The 26166-nt window shown below is 45.8% G+C and overlaps 1 protein-coding gene across 8 annotated transcripts; it reads left to right on the plus strand.

Moving 5' to 3' along the window:
- The first annotated feature begins 22 nt into the window (after positions 1-22).
- Positions 23-26038, plus strand: YDJC (YdjC chitooligosaccharide deacetylase homolog). Of its 8 annotated transcripts, XM_027689761.1 has the most exons (8): positions 23-346; positions 3118-3330; positions 8832-8898; positions 11193-11365; positions 19909-20068; positions 20828-20927; positions 21606-21783; positions 23735-25001. In XM_027689761.1, the coding sequence occupies exons 4-8, from the start codon at positions 11208-11210 to the stop codon at positions 24063-24065; spliced, it is 927 nt and encodes a 308-aa protein (XP_027545562.1). In that variant the 5' UTR covers positions 23-346; positions 3118-3330; positions 8832-8898; positions 11193-11207; the 3' UTR covers positions 24066-25001. The 8 variants fall into 8 exon arrangements, with proteins under 8 accessions (XP_027545562.1, XP_027545563.1, XP_027545566.1 ...); XM_027689762.1 differs by lacking the exon at positions 8832-8898; XM_027689767.1 differs by lacking the exons at positions 23-346; positions 3118-3330; positions 8832-8898; positions 23735-25001 and adding exons at positions 10846-11111; positions 25294-25327; positions 25630-26038.
- Positions 26039-26166: the final 128 nt, after the last annotated feature.

The following is a 26166-nucleotide window of genomic DNA, read 5'->3' on the forward strand; positions in this document are numbered from 1 at the left end:
GACGCGAAGGAGAACCGCGGGCGCTGCTCCCTCAGAGTCCCCCCGGGACGGGCGGCCCGCAGCGGTGTTACCGCCGAGGCAGCGCTGACACGGCTGTGCTGATCTCACTGTGAGTTTGCCCTTGCCGAGAATGTCGAGGAGAGGCCAGGTCTGTTGCTGCTGTCCAATCCGGGCTATATGAAAAATTATAGCCAGGTCACACTGACTGGTTGCTCAAAGGCCTTGCGGGAAAACGTGCTGCAAGGAGGACTGTCCAATTACCATCAGAGCCAGGAGAAGGAAAAACGTCCTCAGCGAGAGCACTGTCAGGCACAAAGCTGCTCGGGGGTCACCAGCCCAAGTACAGGTAATGGTTTAGACATAGCCTCGGGCAGCCAGAGGTGGCACTAAGAGGTCAATCAGCCTCTTACTGCGTTCAAGCCACTTTTAGCTCAGAGCTGGTAGGTGGCACATTTAGGACTGCTCCTCCCTGCAGTTTCTGCTCTTAAAGTTGAGTAAATATCTACCCATTTGGGGGGTTTGCAAAGAAAAGTAAGATAGTGTTGAAGAACAAAGGGAATTCGTGTTTGTGAATTGACTTGCATGATAATACATCACTGATCCAGTAATTCCTGGATTGTATTTGAGGTTCTGATGATAGGCCATAAACACTACACAAAGAAGAACTAATATTGGTTGCTGTAACATTAAGTTGTAGCAATAACATCTTTGCTTTTGGATCCTGAAGTTCACCTTCTGTGCTTCAGTCTCTTGTGGAGTTCTTCTAACAAAGAGATTACTAAACTCTGTTCTGTAGAAAAAACACCTGCATAAATCAACATACACACTGTCCTTCATTGCATAGTTTTGCAAACTGAATAACATCCCCCTCCAAAAAAAAAATCTGAATAGGAAGCAGCCATGGACAAAGGACACATGAACTTCTACAGTTTGTTAACTTTTGCCTCTGAAACTGCTCATTGGATTGACCTATGTATCACATCAGAGCCTGCTGTGAGTCCTGGGTAACACTCTGAGGAATACAAAGTAATTTGACAGAGCAAAAGATTTGGATCTTCTTAGTGGCAGGGAAACAGGTAGACGGGCACCTGCCTTGGGACTTAAGTCTTGGTAGAAGTGGTATTATGTGCCTGCAACATCAAAGAATTGAAACACTGCACTTTCTATTGCAGGATGATTTAGAAAACACATTAGTGTTGCTGGCTAGTGCAAACGTCATAAGATGCTCAGCTGACTCTCTCCCTCTTCCACCAGTCTTGGAGCTGCAAGGCTTTTTCCAACTCATGTGATACCACTCAATCGAATGGTTAGTTTTCTTTATGTGGCTTTGGACCGTTTTTTTAGCTATACCTACATCTAAGAAAAATCTCTGACTTAAATGCCAGGTCTGCTTTAAAATAAGCCCTAGTACTAAACTCTGTCACGTGCACGTGTGTATGCACACACACACAGAGACATAGGCACACTGTGCTTTTCTCAGGACTGAAAACTCATTTCCTGGTGCTGGAAGTATAAAGGTTTACTCACAGAAAAGCAAAAGATCCCCTATTGATAGTCAAATACCATATTTTTATGTCATTTTAAGTGGCCTTGCTGTTCCAAGACAACGGCTCACATTTGCTGCTGTTGTTTTAAGTGAGGCAAACCCAGATGTCTGTGGTTGCCATTTTAGCCATGGAAAATCAATCATATGGGGCTTTAGCTGGCACCTGTCTGTCTTTCTGGGAGGTCGCTCAGTCTCAGTGCATTTAATGCCATTTACATGGTGCTCCCTACAACGCTTTTCAGTCCTACTTTAGAAACGTAATTGGGTTAGAATGGTTGCCAACAAAGAACCCATCAATGCCAAACACCCAGGGCAACTAACAACCACCCATTGTGACAGGGTCCACTATTGTTTCCAGTAGATTGCTGTAAGATACAGGTAAAATTGCCTCAGAAATTATGTGACTGCACACCGGTCATGGAAATATCAGCTTTTTTGGTAGGAATCTCGTTATGAACAAAATAATTCAACAGTACTGTAAAAGGGGAGAATGTGAAATGTAACTAGAAAACTTTCTGCCTTCAGTCACTTAACTCTGCAGTCCTTATGCACATTTGATTTTCAAGGATTTTAAAAATGCCTGCCATTTCTAGTCAGGTGCAGCTGTAGGTATAACACAGCCCTCCCTGAAAAACAGGATTTGGTAGTGCCAAATGCTTTTAGCGTACAGGAATGAAAAATCTGTGTCGCAAGAAAATTTCAGAGTATGCTGCCCCAATGCAACAGATTATAGAAAAAAGGGTTTCCTTTTTATATTGGCCTTTGTTAAAGATGCTTTAAACTTTCTGTTTGCTTTGCATGACAAAAACAGTGACTGACAACTAAGATAGCAGAGCTGGCAGCTCCTGGGCTTGATCTACACCCCAAAAAGCACTGGTGCATCTATTGGTAAAGATAGCCTTTGATTTACAGAAAACATTGCAGTAACACCTGGATTATTTCTCAGACTGACGTGAACCTTAGGCAAAAAAGACAGGGCACAATTCTGAAGACATTAGTGCTTGATATAAAGGCAAATCCACACGAGCTCTTCCACTGATTTTTCTCTGCATCTGGTCCTTTCTCTGATATCAATAAGGATGAACTGTACTGAACTCAAGGCAGTAACAGTAGAGAACCAGGTCTGTAAACATTCTGTGTTTTTTTCTGTCTCCTTCTTTCACCCTACACTGATGAATAGCTGTTTGTAAACCTCACTTCAGATCAAACATTCATCTCCACTGGAATACCTTACAACAGAGCTCTTTTAACTGTGACCCCTAAGCCTGATACAAATAGTGAACAGTAAATAAAAAAATTGCTTGCCAGAAATTTATAGAATTACAGTTCCTTATCACTCAGCCTAAGTTGTTTAAGGACTAGATATCCAAAATAACTTGTTCAGATTTTTGCATTCAGTAGATATAAACATAATGTAAGAACAAGCAGAGTAAGTAAATAAACAGAAGATTTTTGACAAAAAAAAAAAGAAAAAAGTATTAACATATACATATATACATGTTTAAATGGAAGATTTTTTCATCTGGGGGAATAGTGTTGAGGATTTTTTAATCTCTGTCTTTTGTTTCTAGTCTTTGAGGTAGAGAAGATTTCCTTGGAAGTTCTGCAGAGTCCTGGCAATCTGTGTCCAGTAATGTTGTCACCATCTCTCAACGAACCAGATTGGTGCTTCAAGAACGCGGGATCTTCCCTCAGAACTCCAAAGAAATTAATGTGCATTTCCATTCAATCAGCTGAGGTTTTCCAGGTGCTTTCAGTGATGCCGGGAGACAACAACAGTCCCTGTAAGTGATCTTCCAGATTAATTTACGTGTTACATTGCTGAGGCATTCCCAATGTTTTCATTGGTAGCTCTAGCTTTTCTGGAGAAGGAACTCTTTTGAGATGACAAGGAATACTCATGCTCCTACAGCCACCTCTTCTTCCATGTTGTCTGATCAAATAGATACTTCTCCCTGGCTATCATTTGTACTACTAGACTTTTTAGAGGTTGTTTCTCTTAAAGTAGCCTGCTTCACTGAGTCCTCTGCTCTCATGGTAGACTTTTAGGGACTTTTGGAGACATTAGCTCTGTTTTCTGGCAGAGATATTTTGGCGAATGGGTTTCTTGATTAATTCTACTTTGCTGATACTCATTTTCTGATTAGGCAAAAATCTTTTTGTCTCCCACTTCTGATGTAAACTTTTGATATTTGTAAGAACTCTTCAGATTTTCTTACTTCAGCCCTATTCATTTATGCTGATGGTCTCATGCCATTGCCATTGAAGCCAAATATCATCTTGAGGTGTACCTTTGTAACAGGAACAAACATAAACCAAAGATAATCTGAAAGTATTTTTTCACAGATAAAAGTGTGTCTGACTGCAATTTCAACAGGACATTCAACAACCTCCTCATGACTTTTGAGAAGCCTGAATGCTCCTAACTTAATTTTTTTTCCTTCATCACTCCATCCCTTTAGGAAGGAGAGTGCTTAGAAGTAGAGGTTGCATAAACTATTTCAAGCCACTGGAAAAAACCCCAACCCAAACCATACCAAAAAACAAAACAAAACACACCAAGAAATGATAAGAAATTTTATTCATTAATACTTTATATATAAAATATAGGGTTTTCTTCTTTTTTTTCCTTAACATGAGGACCTGCCTCTGGTATCTTTAATTCATTTTAATGGCTCTTGATCAACATTTGTGAAAACCAATTTCAGGCTTAACTCTGCTTTGCTTTAGACAGTGTAAATTGAAGCTGAGGAATTTATTTAGAATTTGTAGGCATGGATTGGAACTGTGGTTTTGATTGCTAACTTTCCATTTCAGAATCAGAATGTAGAAATGCAATGTGTGTTACACCAGGCAGCTTTTGCAATAATTTAGTTCTTTATGGGATTTGAAAAACCTCTAGACATATGTTTCAATCTTAGGTAAATATTAATGTAATTCTGAAAATTCCACTGAACGTCTATGCATCTTTTATATAACCTGCCCCTTTCTGACCTCAATAAAAGTGTTATTCTGCCTAGAGATAATTTCCTCTAGGAACCTTTATCATAAATACCAAGAAATGAACTCCAGATAGTATAATAACTTTCAGAGAGGGCAAACTGAAGTCCTGAGTTTCAATGCAATCAAACAGGAAATGGAATCAGATAGTGAAGGTTAAGCTATTAATGCACACAGTTAAACAGTACCTATTTTGGACCCATCATTTAATTATCTAGTAGAAGGGTTCCCTGTCCCAACTCTTTTTTGACCAGATGTCTGTATATTTAATAGACCTCAACATCAGGCAAAGAGGCATCTGGAATAGGAATGTGCAGGCTTTACATCATCTCAACCCCAGTCAGAAATCACAGATGCTGTAGCTTAGTTCATATTCAAATATTAATTTTTACTGCACATTAGACACTGAAGGAAATGCAGCAGAGAGAAAATAACCCTCTGAAAATGGAAAAGTGGATTAAAATTCACCAGCCATAAGCAATACATAGACCAGGGACCTGCTGTCTGCATCAGGAGAGGTTTGAGTTTGGTACTTTTAACAGCCATCCATAGTTAATGCCAAGTGTCAAGTTAGTTAATAATAAGATCACGATGGCAAATTTTGCCTTTCACTTTCAGCCACCTTGGTAGGACCACACACCTTCTGAGGTATTGGCATTATTTTGTGCTGGTGTAAAATCAGGTATTTCAGACACAGGCAAGGAAAGGTGACAGATACTGCCTGGCTGTGCTACGTAGTATGAGGGAAGCCTTAGCTACAATCTTAGCAGATGTACCCCAGAATTTGGGGATTTCAACCCTCGTGGATGCAAGATAGAGGAAGCCCATATATGCAGTGGATTCCAAGTCACGAGTAAGGTGACTAACCACAAGATTTTTGGTGCGTTTATTCAGCATTGTACAATTAGCCTTGAATCAATTCAGTGCAATGCTCTTTGCTGCTTTCGTCTCCCAGGGTTCAGCAGAGTGACTTTGGGCAGAACCTACATCCTCTTCCCTTTGAGAGCTTGGGCTGTCAATCCACCTGGCATGCCCTGACACTGTGAACTCCTAGACTGCACAGTTGGAGGGGGAAAGGGAATGTGCTTCTCTTCTCTGGGCTCATCTGTACCAGCTGTGCTGGGGGGACTCTCTCTTGGCACAAAATGGCACACAGGTACCCATCTGGCCCCTGTAAGACTGAGGAAATCTGCTTTCACAGCATCACAGAATCAATTAGGCTGGAAAAGACATCTGAGATCACCGAGTCCAACCAATGACTGAACACCACCATGTGAACTAGACCATGGCACTAAGTGCCACGTCCAGTCTTTCCTTAAAAACCTCCAGGGATGGTGACTCCACCAAGTTTCTGGGCAGTCCATTCCAATGTCTAATGACCCTTTCTGTGAAGAATTCTTCATAATGTCCAACCTAAACCTCACCTGGCACAGCTTGAGACTCTGTCCTCTTGTCTTGTCTCTGGTTGCCTGGGAGAAGAGGCCAACCCCAACCTGGCTACAACTACCTCCTTTGAGGTAGTTGTAGAGGGGACAACATCACCCCTGAGCCTCCTTTTCTCCAGGCTGAGCCCCCCAGCTCCCTCAGCCTTTCCTCATAACACCTGTGCTCCAGACCCTTCCCTAGCTCTGTTGCCCTTCTTTGGACTCACTCCACCACCTCAATGTCTTTCCTGAACTGAGGGGCTCAGAACTGGACACAGGATTTAAGCTGTGGCCTCACCAGTGCCGAGTACAGGGGAAGAATCACTTTTTCTCACCCAAGGCTCCTCACATCTGTGCATTTTAGGAAATCTGCGCACTGCAGCCCAGCTCTCCTCACAGTTACGTTTCGTCACTTCAGTTCAGGGTGGCTCAGCTCAGAGGCTGGAAACCACACCTAATGGACACATGCCCCTACAGCACTCCGTGCTTCACTTACCTCACTCTCTGCTAAAGTCCACTCCTTTTCTTCTCCTTTCAGCCCTACACCTCACCACAGTGCCCTCCATCTCCTGCCCTGGCCAACTGACCAGTTAGTTTTGTACCTGATCATTTTAGGGAATGCAATGGCCTGTTGCAGGATCTCTGCCTCTGCTGCAGAGGAGTTGGAATTGGCCAAGGGATGCCACTGCTACCAAGAGGAGACTGAGATGGGCACTGACAGCAAGAACACAAGTGTCTTGTTTCATCTGAAAACCGGCCTCAGTGGAGGGATGAGAAAGCTTTAATTTAAGCATTTCTATAGAAGCCACTGAACTTCAAAGATTTTGTAAATCTCTGAGGCTAGGGAAAAGAAGAAAAATGTTTATATTCTTTCATTTTAAAAGTGAATTTTACTTTGTCTCATTCAAACGCCTTTTACAGTTCACACTTTCAACAAAATTTCATGCAAGGAAAAAGCAAACCAAGTCCTACTATGCTACCACTGAAGTCCCAAATGAACTAATTCGCTGCAGTCAAGGTAATAACAAAAAGAAAACACATTCTTTATGTAAACAGACAGCTTGTTGGAAGCTGTAATTGTTGGGGAATGCTTTTGTAAAATACAGGAAACCTCTAAATTTGCTACTGAATAACTCCAAGTTCAGGGAAAGAAATTCAAGCTTAAAAGCAGTGAAGCACTTGAGGAGAGAGAGCTCCTGCTGGCTTCTCTGACTGAGATGAGGCAAGGCTGTGCTTTGTTTAAGTTAGGCTGGAAGATGCAGCCTATGCTTAGTACATGTCCTGGCTTATGCAGCTCCACTGGAAATGCTGGCCAATATTCCTGTCTTCATTGCAGAGGAGAGAACAGCCAGAGGAAGTCTGCCTTGCCTTCCAGCTCCAGGTTGAATTTGTAAGAGACTTTTTAGTGGACTATGTGGCAGTCAGCTGCAAGGGCTGTTTTGGCAGTAGCTGGGGTACATAGGCTGCAGAGGAAGTGCTGTGCTGGCATCTAAGGGGCAATGGCACAGGGGCAAGATTTGCTTGCTGGGGAGTGTTTGCTTCCAGTCACTGGAGGGACAGCTGAATAAAGAGGAATGAAATCAGAAAAGAAAAGCCTCCAGGAACTGCATTAAATATTTAAGAAGGATGTTACCATTAATAGCATTAAACACATACTAAGGTTAAGAAGGCTGAGAAGCCAAGCTTTGTCTAAGATTCTTATGTAGTGCCTCTCACCTGTGCAGGGGCAGGGAGCACTGGCAGTACTAGAAAGAGGTAGAAAACCCCAGAGTTTGCATCTGCAAAGGCAGGAGGTACTTATATTTGATTGAAGACATAACTTCAGAGTTTTGCTGACTTCATCTGTTATGGTAACAGTGCTCATCAGTAAATGAAGCCTCTTGGGGAATGTGGGCAGGCTGTGATATTTGTCTCCCAGAAGAGGAAGCAAGTAGCAGTTGCACAAATATCCTATCTGAAGTGCCAAGGGCACTGGAAACCTTCACGCAGCATCAAAACCTTTTCTGTAACAGAGCCATACACCTATTAAATGATGGAAATGCTCACAGGAATTGCCAGAATGAACATTTAGCAAATTTTCTACAGTATTTTTGCATTATCTATTTGGAATTTAATTCCATATAATTTTTTTCTATGAGAAAGGGTCACTGAAGAGGCAGAAAGCTGTCTCCAGCTCTCACCATCATTTCCAGTAGTCAGTGTTTGTTTACACATCAAGGAAGAGCAAGAAAAAGTAAGAAAGTGACAAACAGATGATGCCCACCCTAGATGCAGCAGAAGTCTCCCGTGCTCCCAGCCTCCCAGTGCTTCCCATTTCATGGTCTACAGAGAGCACAGCCTAGGAAACAAATTCTTCCGTGAATAACATTGCTACCATTCGTTCTGCTTTTGTTTTTCTCCTTCAGAGTTTCAAAATATGCTTACAAATAATCATCCAAATCTTAGCTGCCCCTCAAAATGCCCTCAGGCTAATGGAAACACTTTTTTTCTGCTGCAGAGCACTCTGAGGTGGGAGGCAGAGGCATTTCCCTCCCAAAGTGCTGTAGCAGTATGCTATGTGGTGTGCAGTTGATGAGAGCCTAAAGATCAACTGGGTTCAACCTACCTCAATTCACTGATTCCAAATTCCTTGTGAGGAAACACACCTGGAAAACCACTAGCTATGCAGGTGTTCGTGCCCCCACATACAGATCTTTCATACCTCAGCTACAGGTGTGAAAAGAGTGGAATTCCCCCTGTTGAATTGTGCTTGTTTGTCTCCAAACTGATGGTTCTTCCTTTGCTGAGGACAGCCAGTCTCTGGTTGTGCCTGCACATCATATCTCTGACTTTGGAGTGTGGATATGTTGTCTGCCTTTTAGGAGTTGAATTCTGCTGAAAGAGGGGACACTTGGAGGCTTTGGTTTCTTTATGCAAGGACTGCCCAGAGTAAGTAACCCGAATAACTTTGCCTTATCTATGAATTAAGCAGCAGGATGGTCAGTCCACAGAAACAACCCTTGAAGCTTTTTCCAACCTCTTTCACCCCAGCTGCTCTTCCAAGAAGCCTGTGCTTGCGCTTAACAGCTGTTTCTTCTTTTACCTCCATACTGGCACAGATTCAGACATGGGTATCACCATGAGCCATGCAAGAGTCCCAGTCCCAGTGTGATCCCTGCTTCCTGGAACAGGTTAGCAGCAACCACCAGGACAGCGACCCCGGATCCATGGACATGTTACCATGGCACTTTCTGACCTATCACACTCCCTGCCCCAAGCATGAGTTTGTTGTTTCTCCTGCAATATCAGAAGCAGGTGAATATTTTGGGAAAACATTGCAAACCAAAAAGGGGCTTGTTTGGCTTTGGTAGAACTTCATCTTCTTCCACAGGTGAAAAACACAGGCTGTTAGTATCTCCCACTCACCATTTCTAAGCTGAGTACTCAGCGCTTTCACTTTCATTTTGGTAGATCCAGAATAGCTTTCTGCAGTAAGAAAAAGCAGCAGTTCAATGCCAGGACAAACAGGATTTTACATGCAGACTGATGGAGAACTGGCTGACATCCAGACTGAACGACAGCATCTTAGAAGCTGCCCTTTGTGAAACTTTTCTGTTCTCCCTGCCCTTCCCCAGCCCAGCACCAAGAACTGTGGCACCTTCTGGCCAGGGTTTGCTGACCTGTGGCTCTAAACTCAGACTGAGTACACACTGCCAGCAAATCAAGGTGGGGAAAAACAAGCAAGTGGCTACTATGAGAGTCATGGATGGCAGGATTATATATTCATGGCCTCATTGGGATGATCAATTTTGCACTGAAGCCACCACAGAGCACAAACTGAACTGCTTATCCCACCCACAGCTGCAGGCAGGTCCCACCTCAGGAGTGTCTTGTACAAGAGAGACATGGAGCTTCTGGAGGGGGCCAGTGGAGGGCAACAAAGATGATTAAGGGATTGAAATAGTTCTCTTACAAGGAAAGGCTGAGAGAGTTGGGCCTGTTCAGACTCAAGAACAGACAACTGAGAGGGGTCCTCGTCAACGTATGTGAGTATCTAACGGAGGATACCAAAAAGATGGAACCAGGCTCTGCTCAGTGGTGCCAGTCAGTAGGACGAGGCAAAGGGCAGAAACTGATGCACAGGAAGTTCCACCTGAATATGAGGAAGAACTTCTTTACTGTGTGAATGATCACACACTGGAACAGGTTGGCCTGAGAGGGTGCGGAGTCTTCCTCTCTGGAGATACTCAAGAACCATCTGGATGCAATCGTGTGCCATGTGGTCTGGGATGACCCTGCTTAAGTGGGGAGGTTGGACCAGATGACCCACTCTGGTCCCTTCTAACCTGACGCATTCTGTGGGGAGAGACGCCCGATCCCTGCGCTGCCAGAAGGGCCGGCGGCACAGAGAGCGGCACGGGGCCAACCCCCGGCCCTGCGCCAGAGCACCCCGGTACGGGTCCTGCGGCAGCCCGACTGCAGCTGTGCCGTACCGTGCCGTCGCCGCCAGAGGCCGCCAGCAGGGCAGACCCCGGTGCTCGGCGCGCTCGGAGGCGCCGGCGCTGCGGCGGGGCCGCCCTGCTCTCGCCTCTCCGCGAGGGAGCTCCGGGTTGGGGCTGCCGCGGGGATGCGCGGCGGGGCGGGCGGGCACAGCTGGCGGCGGCCCTGGGACCGGGACCGGGCTGCAGCGGAGGTACGCGCCGCCCCGGGGGCGGGAGGGGGCCGGCGGAGCTCGGTGCCCCTGCCGCTGTGGGAGGGAGAGCCTGGGCCGCCGGAGGCCGCTCTGCTCTCCGGGGACACGGTCCGCAGCCGGGGATCGGTAACGGCGATGACGTCACGGCTGCGGGGTGGCCTCAGGTGATCCGCACCCGTGGCCATTTCACTGCGCACCGCGGGCGGGGGTGTGCCCGAGGAACAGAATTTGAACCCCTGACGCGCCCTCGGTCGATAAAATCATTCCACCGAGTCCCTGACCTCTCGCCTGCTCCTAATCCCCGGCGGTACAAAGTGCAGGCAAGGCTTTCCTTCCTCAGGCGAGGGCAGGGCTGCTGTGAGCCCAGCAGCCACACGCAGATCCGGCCCCTGCGCTGCGAGCCAGCGGCGGGATGAGGTGGAGCCGGAGGAGTTAGTCAGGGGCTGAGTCACCATCGGGTTCGCCCCCGGTGAGCTTGTCTTTTCCTGTTTGCCTGTGATCTGCGGACTGCCGAGTGTTCCGATTTAACCTCCTTTACTTTTTTTGCTAGGGATGACATCTAAGGATGCTTCAGGTGAAGCTAATAGTAACTGGAGATGACTTTGGCTATTGTCCTCGGAGAAACCAAGGCATCGTGGACTGTTTCCTGGCCGGTGCGATATCTAACGTGTCCCTTCTAGTCAATGGAAGTGCTGCAGCAGATGCAGCGAAGCTGGCAAGGAGGTAAGCTACTTTCTTTAGCTTCCTCGGGGACAGCCTCCACGAACTCCACGGAAAACCAAGCCTGGAAAATTAAACATTTTGTGGCCCCGGAATAAATACTGTGTCATAGCTCAGGCTGGTATAAGAAAACTGGATTCAGGCATATTTACTAAGACTTCATAGTAAAATCAGTGACCTGCAACCATACCCATAATGGTCTTTCTCTGGTGTTAGCCACCACACCATTTTTCCCCCTCAGGTCAGGAAGCCACTTATACAATTTGACTAGTAGAATTTGGATTTGCTAGACTTTCTCTTTCCACACTTCTAAAAGATGCATCATCAGAAAGAAAGTGCACATTATACACTCAGCCCAATCTGCTACCCCTAAAACTATTAGAGCATAAAAGCACAAATCTTTAAATCTCATTTAATTTGATCCATTTCAGCCAGGATGAACACAAGGTCATCTGGGCTCATTGCAGAATCAGGGAAAGGTGTGATTCTGCAAGGGCTTAGTTATGAACCTGGGTAGTAGAAAACTTGATTTTTTTTCCCCATCCCAGCACATAAATATTTCTATTAATTCTAGATTTGATCAATACATTTGTTAAAACTGCATAAAGAGAGGGATGATACCTTACACCTACTTTGTCAGCTTCAGAGGTTGCTGGCAGATTTAGCTCTGCAGCAGATCAAATGCTCCGTGGCAGTCTTGTGAACTAGTCCAGCAAATCTTTTAATAGGAAGCATTACTTGTATTTAGGAGGTAAAACCCAGCTAATGCTTCAGCTCTGGTGTGGGCAGGCACTTGGAAACAGGAATATGTCCTGAAGGAGAGAGCAACAGAGTTGAGAAACAATTTAAGGAAAAGAGTTGTACTGGTACTAAACAAACCGAGACCTTATGCTTCAAGTGTAGCTGCTGCAGGGGACAGTTCCATGAGAGTCCTGCTGTCATTGTTCTCCTTCAGCATCTCTCCTCAATTTGCTGTGGTTTTAGGGGTACTTGGATATTGCTTGTAGCTTCTTCAGTGTAGGATGATGGAGGAAAGGCAGGGTGTGGTGTTAGTGACAGACTGGTCTGTTAAAAAGGCTAGAGATTCCACACAAACATCGAGAGAGGAATTGCCTGGGGATGATAAGGGGAGGGGCACGACACTGTTAGGATTCTTAAAGTCCTGTTAGTAAATGAAACAAATGAAATGCAAAACACAGAGATAAAGTCAGCACTTCTCTTAGACACAGAGGCCCTGTGAAACCCTTTAAGACCCAGTGGTCCAGTAATGTTGTCAGCTATTTTAGCCATGGTCTTTAGAAGGCTTTTAAAATAGCATCCACCTGGCCTCATTTCCATTGCCAGAAAGTAGGCCATGTAATCAGAGGTTTAAAAAGCATCTTTGATTCCAGGTCATGACACTTGTGCTGACAGCAGATTTGGGTGTGAAAAGCCAGGTTAGAGAGCAGGTGAAAGCAGAAGCTGCAGCCTGCTGCTACAATTTCATTTTCTTCTTTGGGGGTGGGGGTAATTTTGAATTGTGGATGTGAATGAAATGGATTTAAGTCTATTTCTGAGCATATAAGCAGGGGTACTTTGGGAACATCTGCCAACACTAAAGATCAACAGCCCAGGTTCTACAGTTCCTCATTTGTGTAACTCTCTGCAGCTGTATTCAGCTCTACCCAGGCATGGGGGGAGCATTTGCAGGTGTGGGGAAAAGGGTTCCTCGTGTTCTAATGCAAGCCCAGCCTCAACTGCTGCTTAATTGGCACCTGCGTGTGTAAATGAACTCCTGTGTCACCCTTGAGATATTTGTTTTTCTGTTGCAAAGGCTGATGTACATGAATGCCAAATAGGTCAGACTTACTAGAAATGTCATTGAATCCTCCTCATCTTGTGGTGCAAAAATCAGAAAGCATCACTTGCTTGACTGTCTTGCCACTCTTATTCCCTCTTCCCCCTGCTTGGTGTCATTTTGCATACCACTGTGAATATTGAGGCTTTGTGTTTTAAGGGATGAAAGCCTGCCTGTTTTTTTCTCCCCAAGTTTATCTTCCCCTATTCAGCTTTGATCAGTGGTGTAAGCAGGAAGAGTGGATCTATCACCAGCTGAGAGAAGAGGCTTGAAGCAAATAGCTTGTTCTTTCCTGGGGCCTATTCCAGTGCTGTGGAATTTGGTCTTTTGCGCCAGAGTGCTAGCGTGACGTGGTGCATGTGTGCAGGATTGTCAGAGTGATGGACTGCTTCTTTGGCTTGTGAAGATCATCTGGGTGGTTCTTGATTAACTGTCTGTGACATGGTGGCTTGTCACTGCAAGCCTTGAGCTCTCTTTCCTCCCCTTGTTTTCAGGAAATTGGACACAGGCAAAGCTAATTAGTAGCAAGACAACTTTTCCTCCCTAAGCACCTCGTGCTGCCCTGCAAAGTTAGAACTCAGCATCCTTCAGAAAGGAACATGGTTCCTCTGAAATTTAGTTCTAGCTTTCATTTTCATGATAATTCTGTAGGTTTCTGAGTATACCATCTGTTGCCCTGAGTTTTAATTAGAAGCCTTGGCAGAAATGTGATGATAATCAGCAGATCTTAGTACCAGCTCTAACACAAACTAACTGCAGAACCTGCAGCAGAACGAAGAACTAAAAAATACACCTTCCCTAACATCCAGACTCAGGATCTTGGGCTTTTCTCATTCACTGTCACAACTGGGCTAAAAGAAGGGACCAACTTGCTTCAGGCAACAGAGAAGTTTCAGCAGAGGGCTGATCCATCACCAAATGACAAACCTACTGATAGCAACTGCCAGAGAAAAACAAAACCGGAACAGCTGGTGGGAGAACAGGCTACCATTATGGGTTAAAGTTTTTTTCAGTAACTCAAACTTTTCTCTTTGTGTGGCATTGACTGACTGTGACTTCCTCGTTATCCATATAATATAATCTCAGTTTTCTACTTAGCAAGCCCTATCTTGAAGTCAGCCAGTCTTCTTGGTGATTATTCCAGAGCCTTTCCCCAAAACTGGAAGGGTTATTTTGTAACCTGAAATTAATAAATCCCTTCATTTTTCATTGGAAATACAGAGATAGAAAGATAATTTGCTGCCATATCCTGAGTGTTTTTTCACAGTTTAAATGCTGAACATCAGCTACACAAAAGCTGAAGTCCCTACAACATCTGGGTACATTTAACAGAAGAATCTAGCAAACCACATTTAATTGCTCTTTATGTTTTCACTTCCCTTCCTATCAACACTAATTGCAAAATGTGTGTGTAAATTATGACTTAATTCTGACATTCCCAGTTAACATCTGACTAATCTAGAAATCTCTCATGCTTTCTCATCACCCTTTTATGTGACCGTTAATCACACAGCAGACAGCACCACTGCTGAACTGTTTGGATAGGGGTGGAGCCCAATCCAAGGCCTTAAACTGTAATTCCAGGTCATAGTGGCTTTACTGGCAACAGCACTTTTTGCTGATGTAAGGTTACAGACACAGGAGCTTCACTTCATACAAAGATGTAATTACAACAGAAACTCAGGTCCCTAAGCTATGTTACAGCACCAGTTCTTAACACTGCAGAGGCTTTGGAGCATTTCTTGCAGCGGAAATAAGGCTTTAGCGGTATTAGAGCAAGAAAAGATGCTATTTGAGGAAAGACAAATCTTACAATTTGCTGAATGATGAAAGGGGGGGGAGGAATTATGCAAATGCCAACATGGAGAAACTAAGACTTGCACATTTTTGCACAAAGCACAGCCTTGCTTTGTCTGGCTTCAGACTTTGTCTGGCTTCAGATGTGGATGTTTACTGAAGCAGGATGTCTAGATACAGATATATGAGGCTCTAACTTGTGTCACCCTTGGGCTGAAACCTGATGAACAGTAATTTCCTGGATGGCACAAACAGGATGTTGAAGGTGGGAGCTGTTTACACATCAAGGAAAAGGGTAAGTGCTATTGTAATGCACTTGCATAACAGCATTCAGAGCCTGCAGCATTCAGCAACTCAGTTGGGACTGTTCTGGGTGAATCACATAATTCCCTCAGCCACTGCAACTGCTCCCAGGAACACAGGGACTGCACAGAGTCCCTTGCCAAGGCCAGGCAGAACCCAGGACACTGTTACTCATCCACCAAGCTCAGAAATGTGCAAAGCTGGTGGGCACTTTAAAGAGTGACTCAGGGTAGTAACCATCTCCAGGGTGCCTTTACTGCTAAGGATGTGAATGAACAGGGATTGCAGCTGCACAGAGCACTTTGCCTCAGCAGAGACTTTGTTCAGAGCACCCGTGTGGCAAAACAAGCAACTACTTGAAAAGGAAGCAGTTTAGCTGATTGTATTTCCTCTGTCTGATTACTGGACTGAGCTTGCTGACTCAGAAATCTTTCCAGGGTAAATTCCTTCTTGCCCCTTGTAGCACTTGTTGTGAGGGTATTTCCTTCTTCCCACAACTCCCTCTTTTTTTCTCCACCTCTACAAGGGATGGTGAGCAGAGAACCACAGAGCCAGGCTGGTTTAACAGCCAAATTTGGATGCAAATAAATCACTAGCAGAATAACCTCAGTGGCTGCAGAAGCTACTGCCCTGAACCTCTTCTCAGCAAGCTCCCAGGCAGCCCAGTCTAATGCTGCTCATACTGTACGAGCACACACTTGTAGACACTGTCCTTTGGCTTTATCGGGAGTGAACTGAACCCCCGTGCTAAATCCAGATTCACATCTGTGCATTCTCCAGAGCACTGGGATGGACTTGAAATCACATGGACATGGGCTTCCCCAAACAGGTTGTGGAAGGGTTACTGCTGCTTAAAACAACCACCAAGAAGAGCTTAAAGACACCAAGCAGATTCCTCAGCATAATTTTGTTTTGGCAATGGTAGCTGTTACTGTAGCGTTTTCATTGCAGAAACTAAACTACTGCCTGAAGTTCAATGCCAACCCTTTTATTTTGGATCCTATGTGAGCAATTAGCAGTTAGACCTGCCCAGCAGTGACCAGCAGGGCTCACCCTGTCCCCTCTGGAAAGGGCTTGGGCAGAGGAGTGGGTCTGAGGCCAAACGCACAGCAGCTGAGCTCTGTTGCCAGGGCAGCATCACATGCTATATAAGCAACTTGAGCTGCTGGTCTCAGTATTTCAGCCAGTAAAATAACAGATATTTTACAGGCTTTGAAAAGATATAGGCAACTATAAAGTATGTTTGGGTAGCAGAAACAGTCATCTGCACTCTGAAAAAGGGGCCCTTTCAGGATATTCCCACTACCTGACTTTTCTCCTTTCCTTTTTTACAGTGAAGCCTGCCTTGGCATTGCCCTTGGGTTGCAGGAGCTGCATTTCAGTAGAGAGGTGCTCAGCAGAGTTAGTCCCTTGTGTGTAGCAGTCTGTGGGGAGAAGAGCTGGCTTGCAGCAGAATTCTGCTGTACCAATTGCATTGTCCTCCTTCCCATAACCTCCCAGCCTTCCCAGCACTCCTGCTTCTGTGCATCTCCCACAGAGTAATATTTCTGATCAAGTTTCTCACATGCTGCTTTTTGAGTTTTGGTTTCAGTCCCTGTATCCCAGGGCCATTAAACACAAGCAATTCCTCTTTAGATGCCTCAGCCTGGGCAGTCTGTCTAACCAGCCAGGACTAACTCCATGAGAAAACTATTAAGATATTCAGCTGGTGTTGGCCAAAGCTCTGAAACATGCTCTAATGTTACAGTCAGGATCTCCCCTTACAGCCAGGACAAGGCCAGCTCTCTCTGCACTTCCACATTCCACACATTCCCCAGCTCTGGGGCTGATTTTGGCTCAGGCAAGGAGCAGCTCTCATGTTCCCCAGTGCAGCACTTGGCTTCTCGTTCCACACCTGTCAGAGGGTCTTGCCTTCTCCTGGAAATAACTTTCCTCACAGTATTTGAAGCACTGCACAATTGGAGGCAGTTCATTCAATGCTCCTGGGAGACAACACCAAGAGGCTCAGCTGTCCATTTCTTACCCTCCCACAACACATGAGAAGGAGAGTACTCAACAAAAACATTCCATCTGCTGATTCATGGTAACACATGAATCCTTTTTTCTTGCAAACAGCAGTGACTCTGGTACAAATAATGCTCCAGCTGATGCTGGGCAGCTTCCCAAAGACGTGAAAAAGAATCTGGGGTGGACTTCTGAAAAAAGCCGAAACAAAACCACAGGATCTCCCTCTGCCTTTGGGCTCAAGCAGGGTGCCCAGCAGGTCACAGGATGGAGGGAAAGCCCTCCTCTCACTGCACCCCTTCTGTAGTTGCCTCCTGCCCAGCTGCCTGCCCAAGGGCCACACTCCCAATGACAGCACCTTCCACTTCTGTGGAGTTACTGTGCACGTGTCATGTGTTCAGGCCTCAAGTGTGAACATCAGAGGAATATTTATCATCAACAAAACAATCAGGCCCTGCTGCACAGAAATCACTAGGTCAGAAAAACCAGCAGAGATCCTTCTCCCCTCAAGCTCTTTTGCTCCATTAAACAAACATTCGAACTCCTTAATCACACAGTGGACTGGAAAGACGTGGACTCATTTTGTTCCAAAGATCTGAGCATATAACTTGACTCTTAACATTTATGTCTTTGAGAAGTAGTATCTAGCAACTAACTGCACCATCTACTTGCAGCGCGAGACACGGAGGAGCCAGGAAAGAGACTTTCTGCCCTGTGAGGGTCAAAGCTTTAGGACCTTGTGAGAAAAATCTCTGCCTCTAATTTATGAAACGGCAAAAATACTTGTAGGACAAGGAAAATTGCAGCAAGAAATCCTTTATTGCAGCGCTGGGTGCAATCCCCAAGCCACTTGCCTGGAAAAGCACACCCGGTTTGAAAAAACACGCTCCTTTTTACCCTTGGCCACTTAAGATGTTGAATATTCAACAGGTAGCAGGTATTTTACCTAAAAAGGTAATTTTTTTAATTCGGGAGGGAGTGTCACCCTCCCTCATGATTGATTGATGACGTATCCCCTTGTGCATGCACAGGGGGTCCCTCTGCACACAAAGGCCAGCCACGTGGCCAGGGTATATTTTCCATTTTTATATATTTTTTCCCTACCCCAACCGCGACAACTCCTTGGTGTCAAGCCCTGATGGGGCCTTTCACCTTACAATCTCCACGAGGCGCCTAAAACTCCTGAAATTAAATGAAAGAGAAGAAAAAAATTCCCAACTCCTCCTGCTTTCCACTTAAATCAATTAGCTTATAATAAAACTGGATTATTTATTTCTCATAACTCTGACTTGGACCAATCCATCCACAGTCCTGTCTCCAGTAACTTGCTGTTTTACCAGTCAGCTTCAGGGGAGCAGACAGACGGGGAAGATCCGGTTTTTGCACACTTTGCCTAAACGGAGATTGTTTTTTTTTCCTCCCTATGGTACAAGGGCTGTACCAGGGACAGACCAATCTCAGTTTTAGCAGCCTCGTGCAGAAGTTCCAAGAAGGATTTAAAGCATCACAGACTTGTTGCCTTGAAATTCACTCTGCACCATGACTCAGCCTGGGCAGCACAGATGGAACATTGCAATTCTGTCATGCACTTACTGGGTCAGCCGGAGGCCAGGGGTTGTCTTGGAAAAAGTTTCAAAGCGTCATTTTGGCTACTGATTCTGAGGATTTGCAGAAATGCTAATGAGACCCAGCACAAATCTGAGCACTCACAAGTCCTGTTTTCACTGTAGGGGAATCCACAGCATAGACCAAGAAGGAAACACCAACACTCCCCTAAGCCCTGTGGCTGAGAGGGGCTCTCCAGCTACACCAGCTCCAGAGTTTCATTTTTTTAAAAATTGTTAGAGTGCAACTAGTTAATCAATTGTACCCTTGTGCTTCCTTGGCAAGGTTCTACACTTCACTATGAGCCCCCTGCACTATTCCTTTGGCTGTGCCAGAGAGGTGTTGCTCTATACTGCTCAGCCTTGTCACTTGCTGAGTGATCATCTGCACCAGTACATAGGAACCATGACACTGCAGGCAATTCCAGCTGCAGCTCCTTGGACCAGGAAACTCTTAAACTCAGACAGTATTTACACTTGTAGCCTGTGCTGTTGCCATAACAGCTGCCTTGGGCACTGGATTCTACTTAAGGGCAGCTTTAGAAGTTGTCAAGTAAAACTCAGATGTCTCAAATGTACCATCTTTAATATGGTGAACAACTCAATGGGATACCTGGCAACGGCTAATGAAGTGTTTTAGAAAAGGATGCAAGGTCCAGATTTTTCTGTTGGTCACTGGTAACTGCAGTTACTAAGTGTAGTTACAGCATTTAGCCCAGAGTACTTCATGATGTGAGCCAGGGTGGGAGCAGAGTTGGGAGGTCTCACGGACTGGCGCCTGGCAGACTGCACAGGGTGGTTATCTGGAGATGTTCTGCTCTGGTTAGGGTCACTGTGCTTTTCTTCCTAGCAGAGCAGAAATACAGATGTGCTCCAGTGAGTACATCAACACTTTTGAGATCAGTCTAGTTCTTTCACTGAAATCTCCTCCTGCCCCCCCCCCCCCCTTGGCCACAGTAAGGGAGGTGCAAAGCTTAACAGATATTTCATTCTTATTACAGGTACAGCATCCCAATAGGCCTTCATGCCAACCTTTCTGAGGGCTCCCCTGTGTGCGAGATGCTCAAGACAAACTCTTCTCTGCTCAACCAAGATGGATTCTTCCATGGAAAAATGGGATTCAGAACAGCTCTATCAAGAGGTCTCCTGAACATGTCAGAGGTAGGAGAAAGCCACATACAACCCTGCAACTTGCTTTCCTGGTAAAGATCAGCCTGCGTTTATCCCAACACATAACAGCTGAAGAAACTTCCCAGATCCCAGCTGTGAGTAAGTTTAGAGATGACTGTACTGCCTGTTGCAGCTGGAGATGGCTTTCCAGGACCTGGGCCTCCTTCTGCCAAAGGCTCTGCAGCCTTTTAGAAGTCATTCCTCCCCATTTCAGTGCCTGCATACACTAATGTCCTGTTAACTACTTATCTGAGGGGGCAGAAGAGGCACTGGAACTGGTATTTACAAAAAAACTAGAGATCACTAAAAGGGAAATGACAGAGAAGTCCTAAATAGGCACTAGGCTTTTCATCTGCTTGTAAAGGGCTTTTGTTCTCTAGGGAGATGGCTGGTTTTGCCCTGTGAGCATGAACAAACGTGTTCAGGTGATCAAAACTGCCTATGGGATATGAGCACCCATTTCCCCACTCATTTTAAAGGGAAATGGGTATTCAAATGCCCTATGTATTTTAGAAAATCCCAGTATCAGCACCATCCCCATGACCAGTACCAGAAAGAGCCCCATGCCTGGGGGAGGCTCTGGGCAACCCAGCAGAGCTGCACATCCATTTGATCCATTTATAATCACAGCACTTGGTGCCTCCCAGGGCCAGGTCCTGACTCTTGGCCAGTGATGTCCCCAGCAGCCCTTCCACTTTCCTGCTCTGAGCCTCCTGACAGGTCTTGCTCTGACCCTTCTCTGTGGCACAGGTGAAGCAGGAGCTAAAGGCCCAGGTGGAGCTGTTCCATGAGCTGACAGGTCACCTACCTCCTCACATGGATGGGCACCAGCACGTCCACGTCCTCCCAGGTGAGAAGGAAATCCTCCTCTTCCCAGTGCCAAGCAGGTGAGGGAGTCAGAGAGTCACTCAAGAGGGGCCTCCCCTTGCCACAGCTCCCTGTTTGAGCAATAAGACACTTCCTCTACAGTTTGCAAAAGCTGGTGACTCTTTCAGGTGCTACAAGAGCTCCATCCTGTCAGTTATTTCCATCCCAGTCCCTGTCCACAGGTCCCAGCATGTTTAAGAGATGAGCGAGTACCTTTTGTCTTCGTTTTGAAAATAAAGTCACTGTGGTACAGAAAACTGAGTAAAAAAAGAATCCAGGTTTCCCCACTCCAGTTCTAAACTGCCTCTGGATAACATTGCTCTGGCTTGCAGGGATTTGATGAAGAACTCATTCCTGACAATGCAGTCACCTCTGGTGCACTCTTAAGACCAGAGTCACTCAGAAGGGGGGGCTGGACTAAATGCTCAGTGCTGAAGGAAAGACCTACAAGGCACCTACAGCAGATGGTGAGGGAGAAATATTTCCAGCATAGGTGACCCCTATCCAGATGAAGAAGACCATTTCAGCAGAAGATAAACCAAATGTGATTTTATTTTCTCGAACATGGGAAAGAAAGAAGCCTCTGTGCTAACATCTCACAGGGGACATGATGAGCTGGTTACCCAATTCCTGACTATACTGTCCCTGGTTATATTTGCAGAGGTCAGGCATGTGTTTGCAGAGGTGTTAGAGGAATATGGGATTAAGTACACTCGTGTCCCAGTAGAGCCAGGCCTTCATAACTGTGACTGGATTCCACCATCCCTGATGGACTTTTACCTGGGAGTAGAAGAAGATTCTTTTAACACAGTGGATGTGTTTACAAAGCATGGAATAAGGTAAGACAGGCATTACCCATCCTTTTTGTAGTAAAACTTTAAGATCTTATCAGTTCCTGATAGTATCTTTCAAAAATGGAACACCACCTTTCTCTTTCCTTTTCTAGGCTTACAGAGAGAGTCAGGAGGAGTACAAAAGTGCCAGGGGCACTAGAGCTTGGGAAGTTTTGTTTGAACAGAGATGACTCACTTCCCCCCTTGAAAGGGAATGTTCTTTTCAGGGTATGTTTCTCAGCCTTCCTAGTGAAGCTGCATTAGCCTGGCATCTGGGATGGCAAGAGAAATGCTACATCAACACTGGAATATTAAAAGTATGATCTAGGGAAAGGTTTCAAGAAATAACTTTTCATTTACCTGGCAGAGTGAAGAAAGGGTTTTAAGTAGCAGGAAAGAGACTAATTAGAAACAAGTGTTTGTCATTAAGGGGAAGCAAGAAGCTCAGAGCTCGCAGTGCCACAGCTAGCAGTCACTGCTCTAAGCAAACAGCCTTGTCTGTCCTACACCTCAGGGGCCAAGTCCGAAAAGCTCAGCCCTTCCCCCAGTAACATACTTTTCTTATAAGCTTAAACAGTGCCTTATGGATTAAAGATATTTCACTTGATACCCTTGCAGTCACCTGTCCTTTGGGACAGATTTTGTTACTTTCTCGGTCCACTGAAAAAGTTATTTTTTTAGTTAATTTTTTTGGTATCAGTTGTCCTGAACACCAGCATCAGGCTGGCATTTCACCCTGCCCCATCCCTCCAGAGCCCGTGGGCCGTGCTCCACCCTGCTTCTAAGGGAAGGAAGGACACAGCAACTCACAGGGCAGTTCAGCAGGAGAGTAACGCACCTTTCGGGCAGGTCCACACCAGGACAGCGCGGTGGAAATCCTGCATGGGGGACGGGAACTGGCGGGCCCGAGGACCTGCATGTTTGTATCCACCCCGCTCCGGCCGCTCCCAGTGGGGCAGGCAAGAAGGGGCGAGCTCTTACCAAAACATGAACACGGGGAAACCCAGGGAAACTCAAAGAGCACGGGCGGCCGAAAGCTCAGGGAACTCAGTGCTGCAACTCAACTTCAGCACCTGTGCAGAAGGACCACGCTGAGCCCCTGGAGCCGGCTTGTGATGCTGGAGAGCACAAGGCTCTGCTCATTGCACAGCAGCGAGGTGTCGGCAAGGGTACTATATTCACACTTCAAATTCTTCTGCTAAGTCCTGCAAACTCTTTTCAAGAAGAGCCCAGTGTTCAGCTGGGCTCTTCTTTGATCATGCAGGTAAAAACTGCAGCCTTGGTTTCTTCCAAAAACGTTCTCATTCTGCCCTCACATGCACTTGGCTCACCCGCCTTGGGCTTGTTCAGGCTGCACTAGGGCCAGTGTTTGCAGCCAGACTTGAAAAAAGATCTGTGTCGAAGCTACTAAGAACCAGCCTGTAGCTGTCCTCTAGTAGTAGCATTTTGTCCAGTTATTATGGCTCTTTGATACATTCTGACAGAACGCTTCTTTAGCTGAGTGGTTTCCATTTTATTTCAGTCACTTTTGTTTCTACTTACCTGAGAGTTATTATTCAGGTGTAAGTTATTTTGATAGTGTGGCATTTCTCAGTTTAGCTCTGCTCTTCTCTTTTGGGCCAACAAAATGCACCTGTAAGCTCACAGATACCAAACAACCCCTGTGCTGTGACACAGTGTATGTCAATAGTCTCAGCAGCACTGCTGATGCTGGGGGGTTCCTGTCACTGCAGAACTGCTGCTGGAAATAGGATCCTCGTTTCAATAAGGAAAGAGAAAGCATAACTGGCTTGAGGTTCTGTTTTCACTTTTGCTTATAGTTAAAAGTTTTAAAATCCCCTTCCCCCTTTTCGGTCTTACATTGTAGGTAATTTCTGATTCCTAATCCACTGGACATAACACAGCTCTCTACCTACCTCGTTAGCATTAATATCAGTATTCCCTCCCCTGGCTCCAGGTGGCCTGACATTTATATAGGCCTGAGCACCATGGGCAAGAACATGTCTGTGAGCAGCATCTGGAGTGCCATCAACTCTGCCATCGTGGAGGTCACATCCAGGGCGCCCTCGCCTGCACACCCGGCACTGCAGAGCAGGACAGTGACCATTGAACTGATGGTGCATCCGGGGTACCCCAGTGTCCCACCCGTTGGTGGCTGTGGGGAAGGACCGGATGATTTCTCCCAGTCCTGGGAGCGCCTCCATGAACTCCAGACGTTAATTAAGCCGGAGCTGCAGAGCCATTACAAAAGCAGGAACATTCAGCTGTGTTCATTCAAGGATCTTTAAATAAATGAGCAGACATCCATCCACCCATCCACCCATCCATCCATCCATCCTCTGAAGCCAGGTAGTTGCTGGTGTCCAGACAAGCCAGACCACTGTTACCAGTGTCACACTCCCTGGCACAGCTGACAGGAGCTGAGAACAGCCTGGGAATGGAAGAGCGTTACCCTGTGAGCGGCTCCAGGCAGTGCCCCAGAGCCACGACTGTCAGTTTTTAGGCCACGGCATCTGCTCTGAATGTGACATACCCCTTCTATGACACCCCAACACAGTGCAGGACAGTGACTGAGGCCCAGCTGCCTCCCAGGGCTCAGCTCCTGTCAGCGAAGGAGCAGCACAGAGGTGTGCTCTGTTGTGAGATGCTTTGCACCATCATTTCTCTTTTTAGACTTAATGGTCCATAGGTACCATAGGTACCATCATTTCTCTTTTTGGACTTAATGGCAAAAAAATAAGCATGCTGGGGGAGGAGGTGCTGCTTTGGAGCAGCCGCTTGGTGTAGGTCATGGGAGGCCTGGAAACCTTCAGCATTTGGTTTTCCTAAAGCACTGTCATGGTCCCTGCCCCTCCACTTATCCCTGCTCATAGATGGGGAGAGGCGCAGGTCACGTGATCTTCAGAGTATTCCTCTGTTCAGAGCAGTCAGATAATACACCTGGCCCAGTGGCATCTGCAGCCCCTTCCAGGAGCCACCTCAGCCGGCAGTAATTTTGTCCTTGCCTATTTACGTTGCCTCTTGGCGTTAAGCTCCCATAGGAAAGTAACATCGGCCACAGCCCTTTCAGAGAGGCTTTCTTATTTTTTGGATGACTTTGCAAGAACAGCAACTGTTGACCCATCTGCTATTTCAGTGTCTGCTGTGTACAAGAGCAGCAGCAACTGATCCCGCCCCGCCCACTGCCCCTCAGGACAAACACAGGGACAGCCCTGTGCCAGCTACAAGCAGGTCTGCAAGGGAACAAGGTCCCTGTATCTGTCCCTTTTATTCCTGCCACCAAAGCATTTGAACTCCAATAAGCCCCAGCAATGCTTAACGCTCTTAACTGCAGCCCTGTCACTCCTATAGAATTTTCACATGGGGAGAAATTATTTTAGACTGTTAATGCTCATTTTCTGCACATAAGTGATTTAATGTAATTGGTTTTGCTAACCATGTTTTTTAATATTAAAAATGTCAATATAATTGTCATTCTTTTAAATGAAAAATAAACTCAGGCCTTTTCTATTGCAGTGCTTCAGGAGGCTTTTGGGTTTGGTTACAGCTGGTGAGTGAACTAAATCCACCCACCTTTCTGCTCCCCCTGTGGCTGCCTGGGAGCTCCAGAAGGGTTTCCATTGTCTTTCTATCCTTAATGGGAACTATCTGATCTTCCCTGTAATACGACTGAGGACATTTTTGTCCCGTACAAATAGGAAAAACAAGGATGCTGTAGAGAGTATTTTTCCAGATTTTCCTAAATCATTGTCAGAGAATTAATTAGATATATGAAAAGTTTGTTTTTAAAAGCACTCCCGGCTGGATCTGACCAGGGCAGTTGTTACCTTTTGGGTTGACGTTATTCCAAAGGTTCTCCCAGTGGGGACAGACCCGCGCTCCGAGTGGCCCCACCCGCCAGCGCCGCCCAGCGCCGACCGGGATCACTGCAACCGCCGTGACGGGACAGAGTTCAACTGGTCATGGAATGTCATCGTGTTTCATGGATATTTTTAAGCCTTATTTTTAACGTTTAAATTGCTTCATGTTCTAACTGCTGAATTTGCCCTGATCACAACCAACCGGATGTTAAACACCTGTTGAATTTTGGAGGCGTTTCCTGGCAGCTGAGCACTAGAACCTGACAGCAGCAGTACCCGAGCACTGTACTGCAAACACAAAATGTAAATGAACAGCATTAAACCCCAAATTTTTGTTTAATTGGAGAAATGAATAAAGAATACTAAAAGACTTCTAAATAGGGAACCTTTCAATTGCATGTAGGGAGATAAGGAAATTTCTCAGTGTTTCTATGAAAGCTTTAAAGGCAACCCAAGTCCAAATTACAAATGATAATACAATTCCAGTTAATTCCCAGACCTCTCTGAAAATAAAACCATGCCACAAAGC

This window comes from Neopelma chrysocephalum, unplaced genomic scaffold, assembly GCF_003984885.1.
Source record: "Neopelma chrysocephalum unplaced genomic scaffold, ASM398488v2 Primary Assembly neopelma1_77, whole genome shotgun sequence".
In the NCBI taxonomy this organism is placed as follows: domain Eukaryota; kingdom Metazoa; phylum Chordata; class Aves; order Passeriformes; family Pipridae; genus Neopelma; species Neopelma chrysocephalum.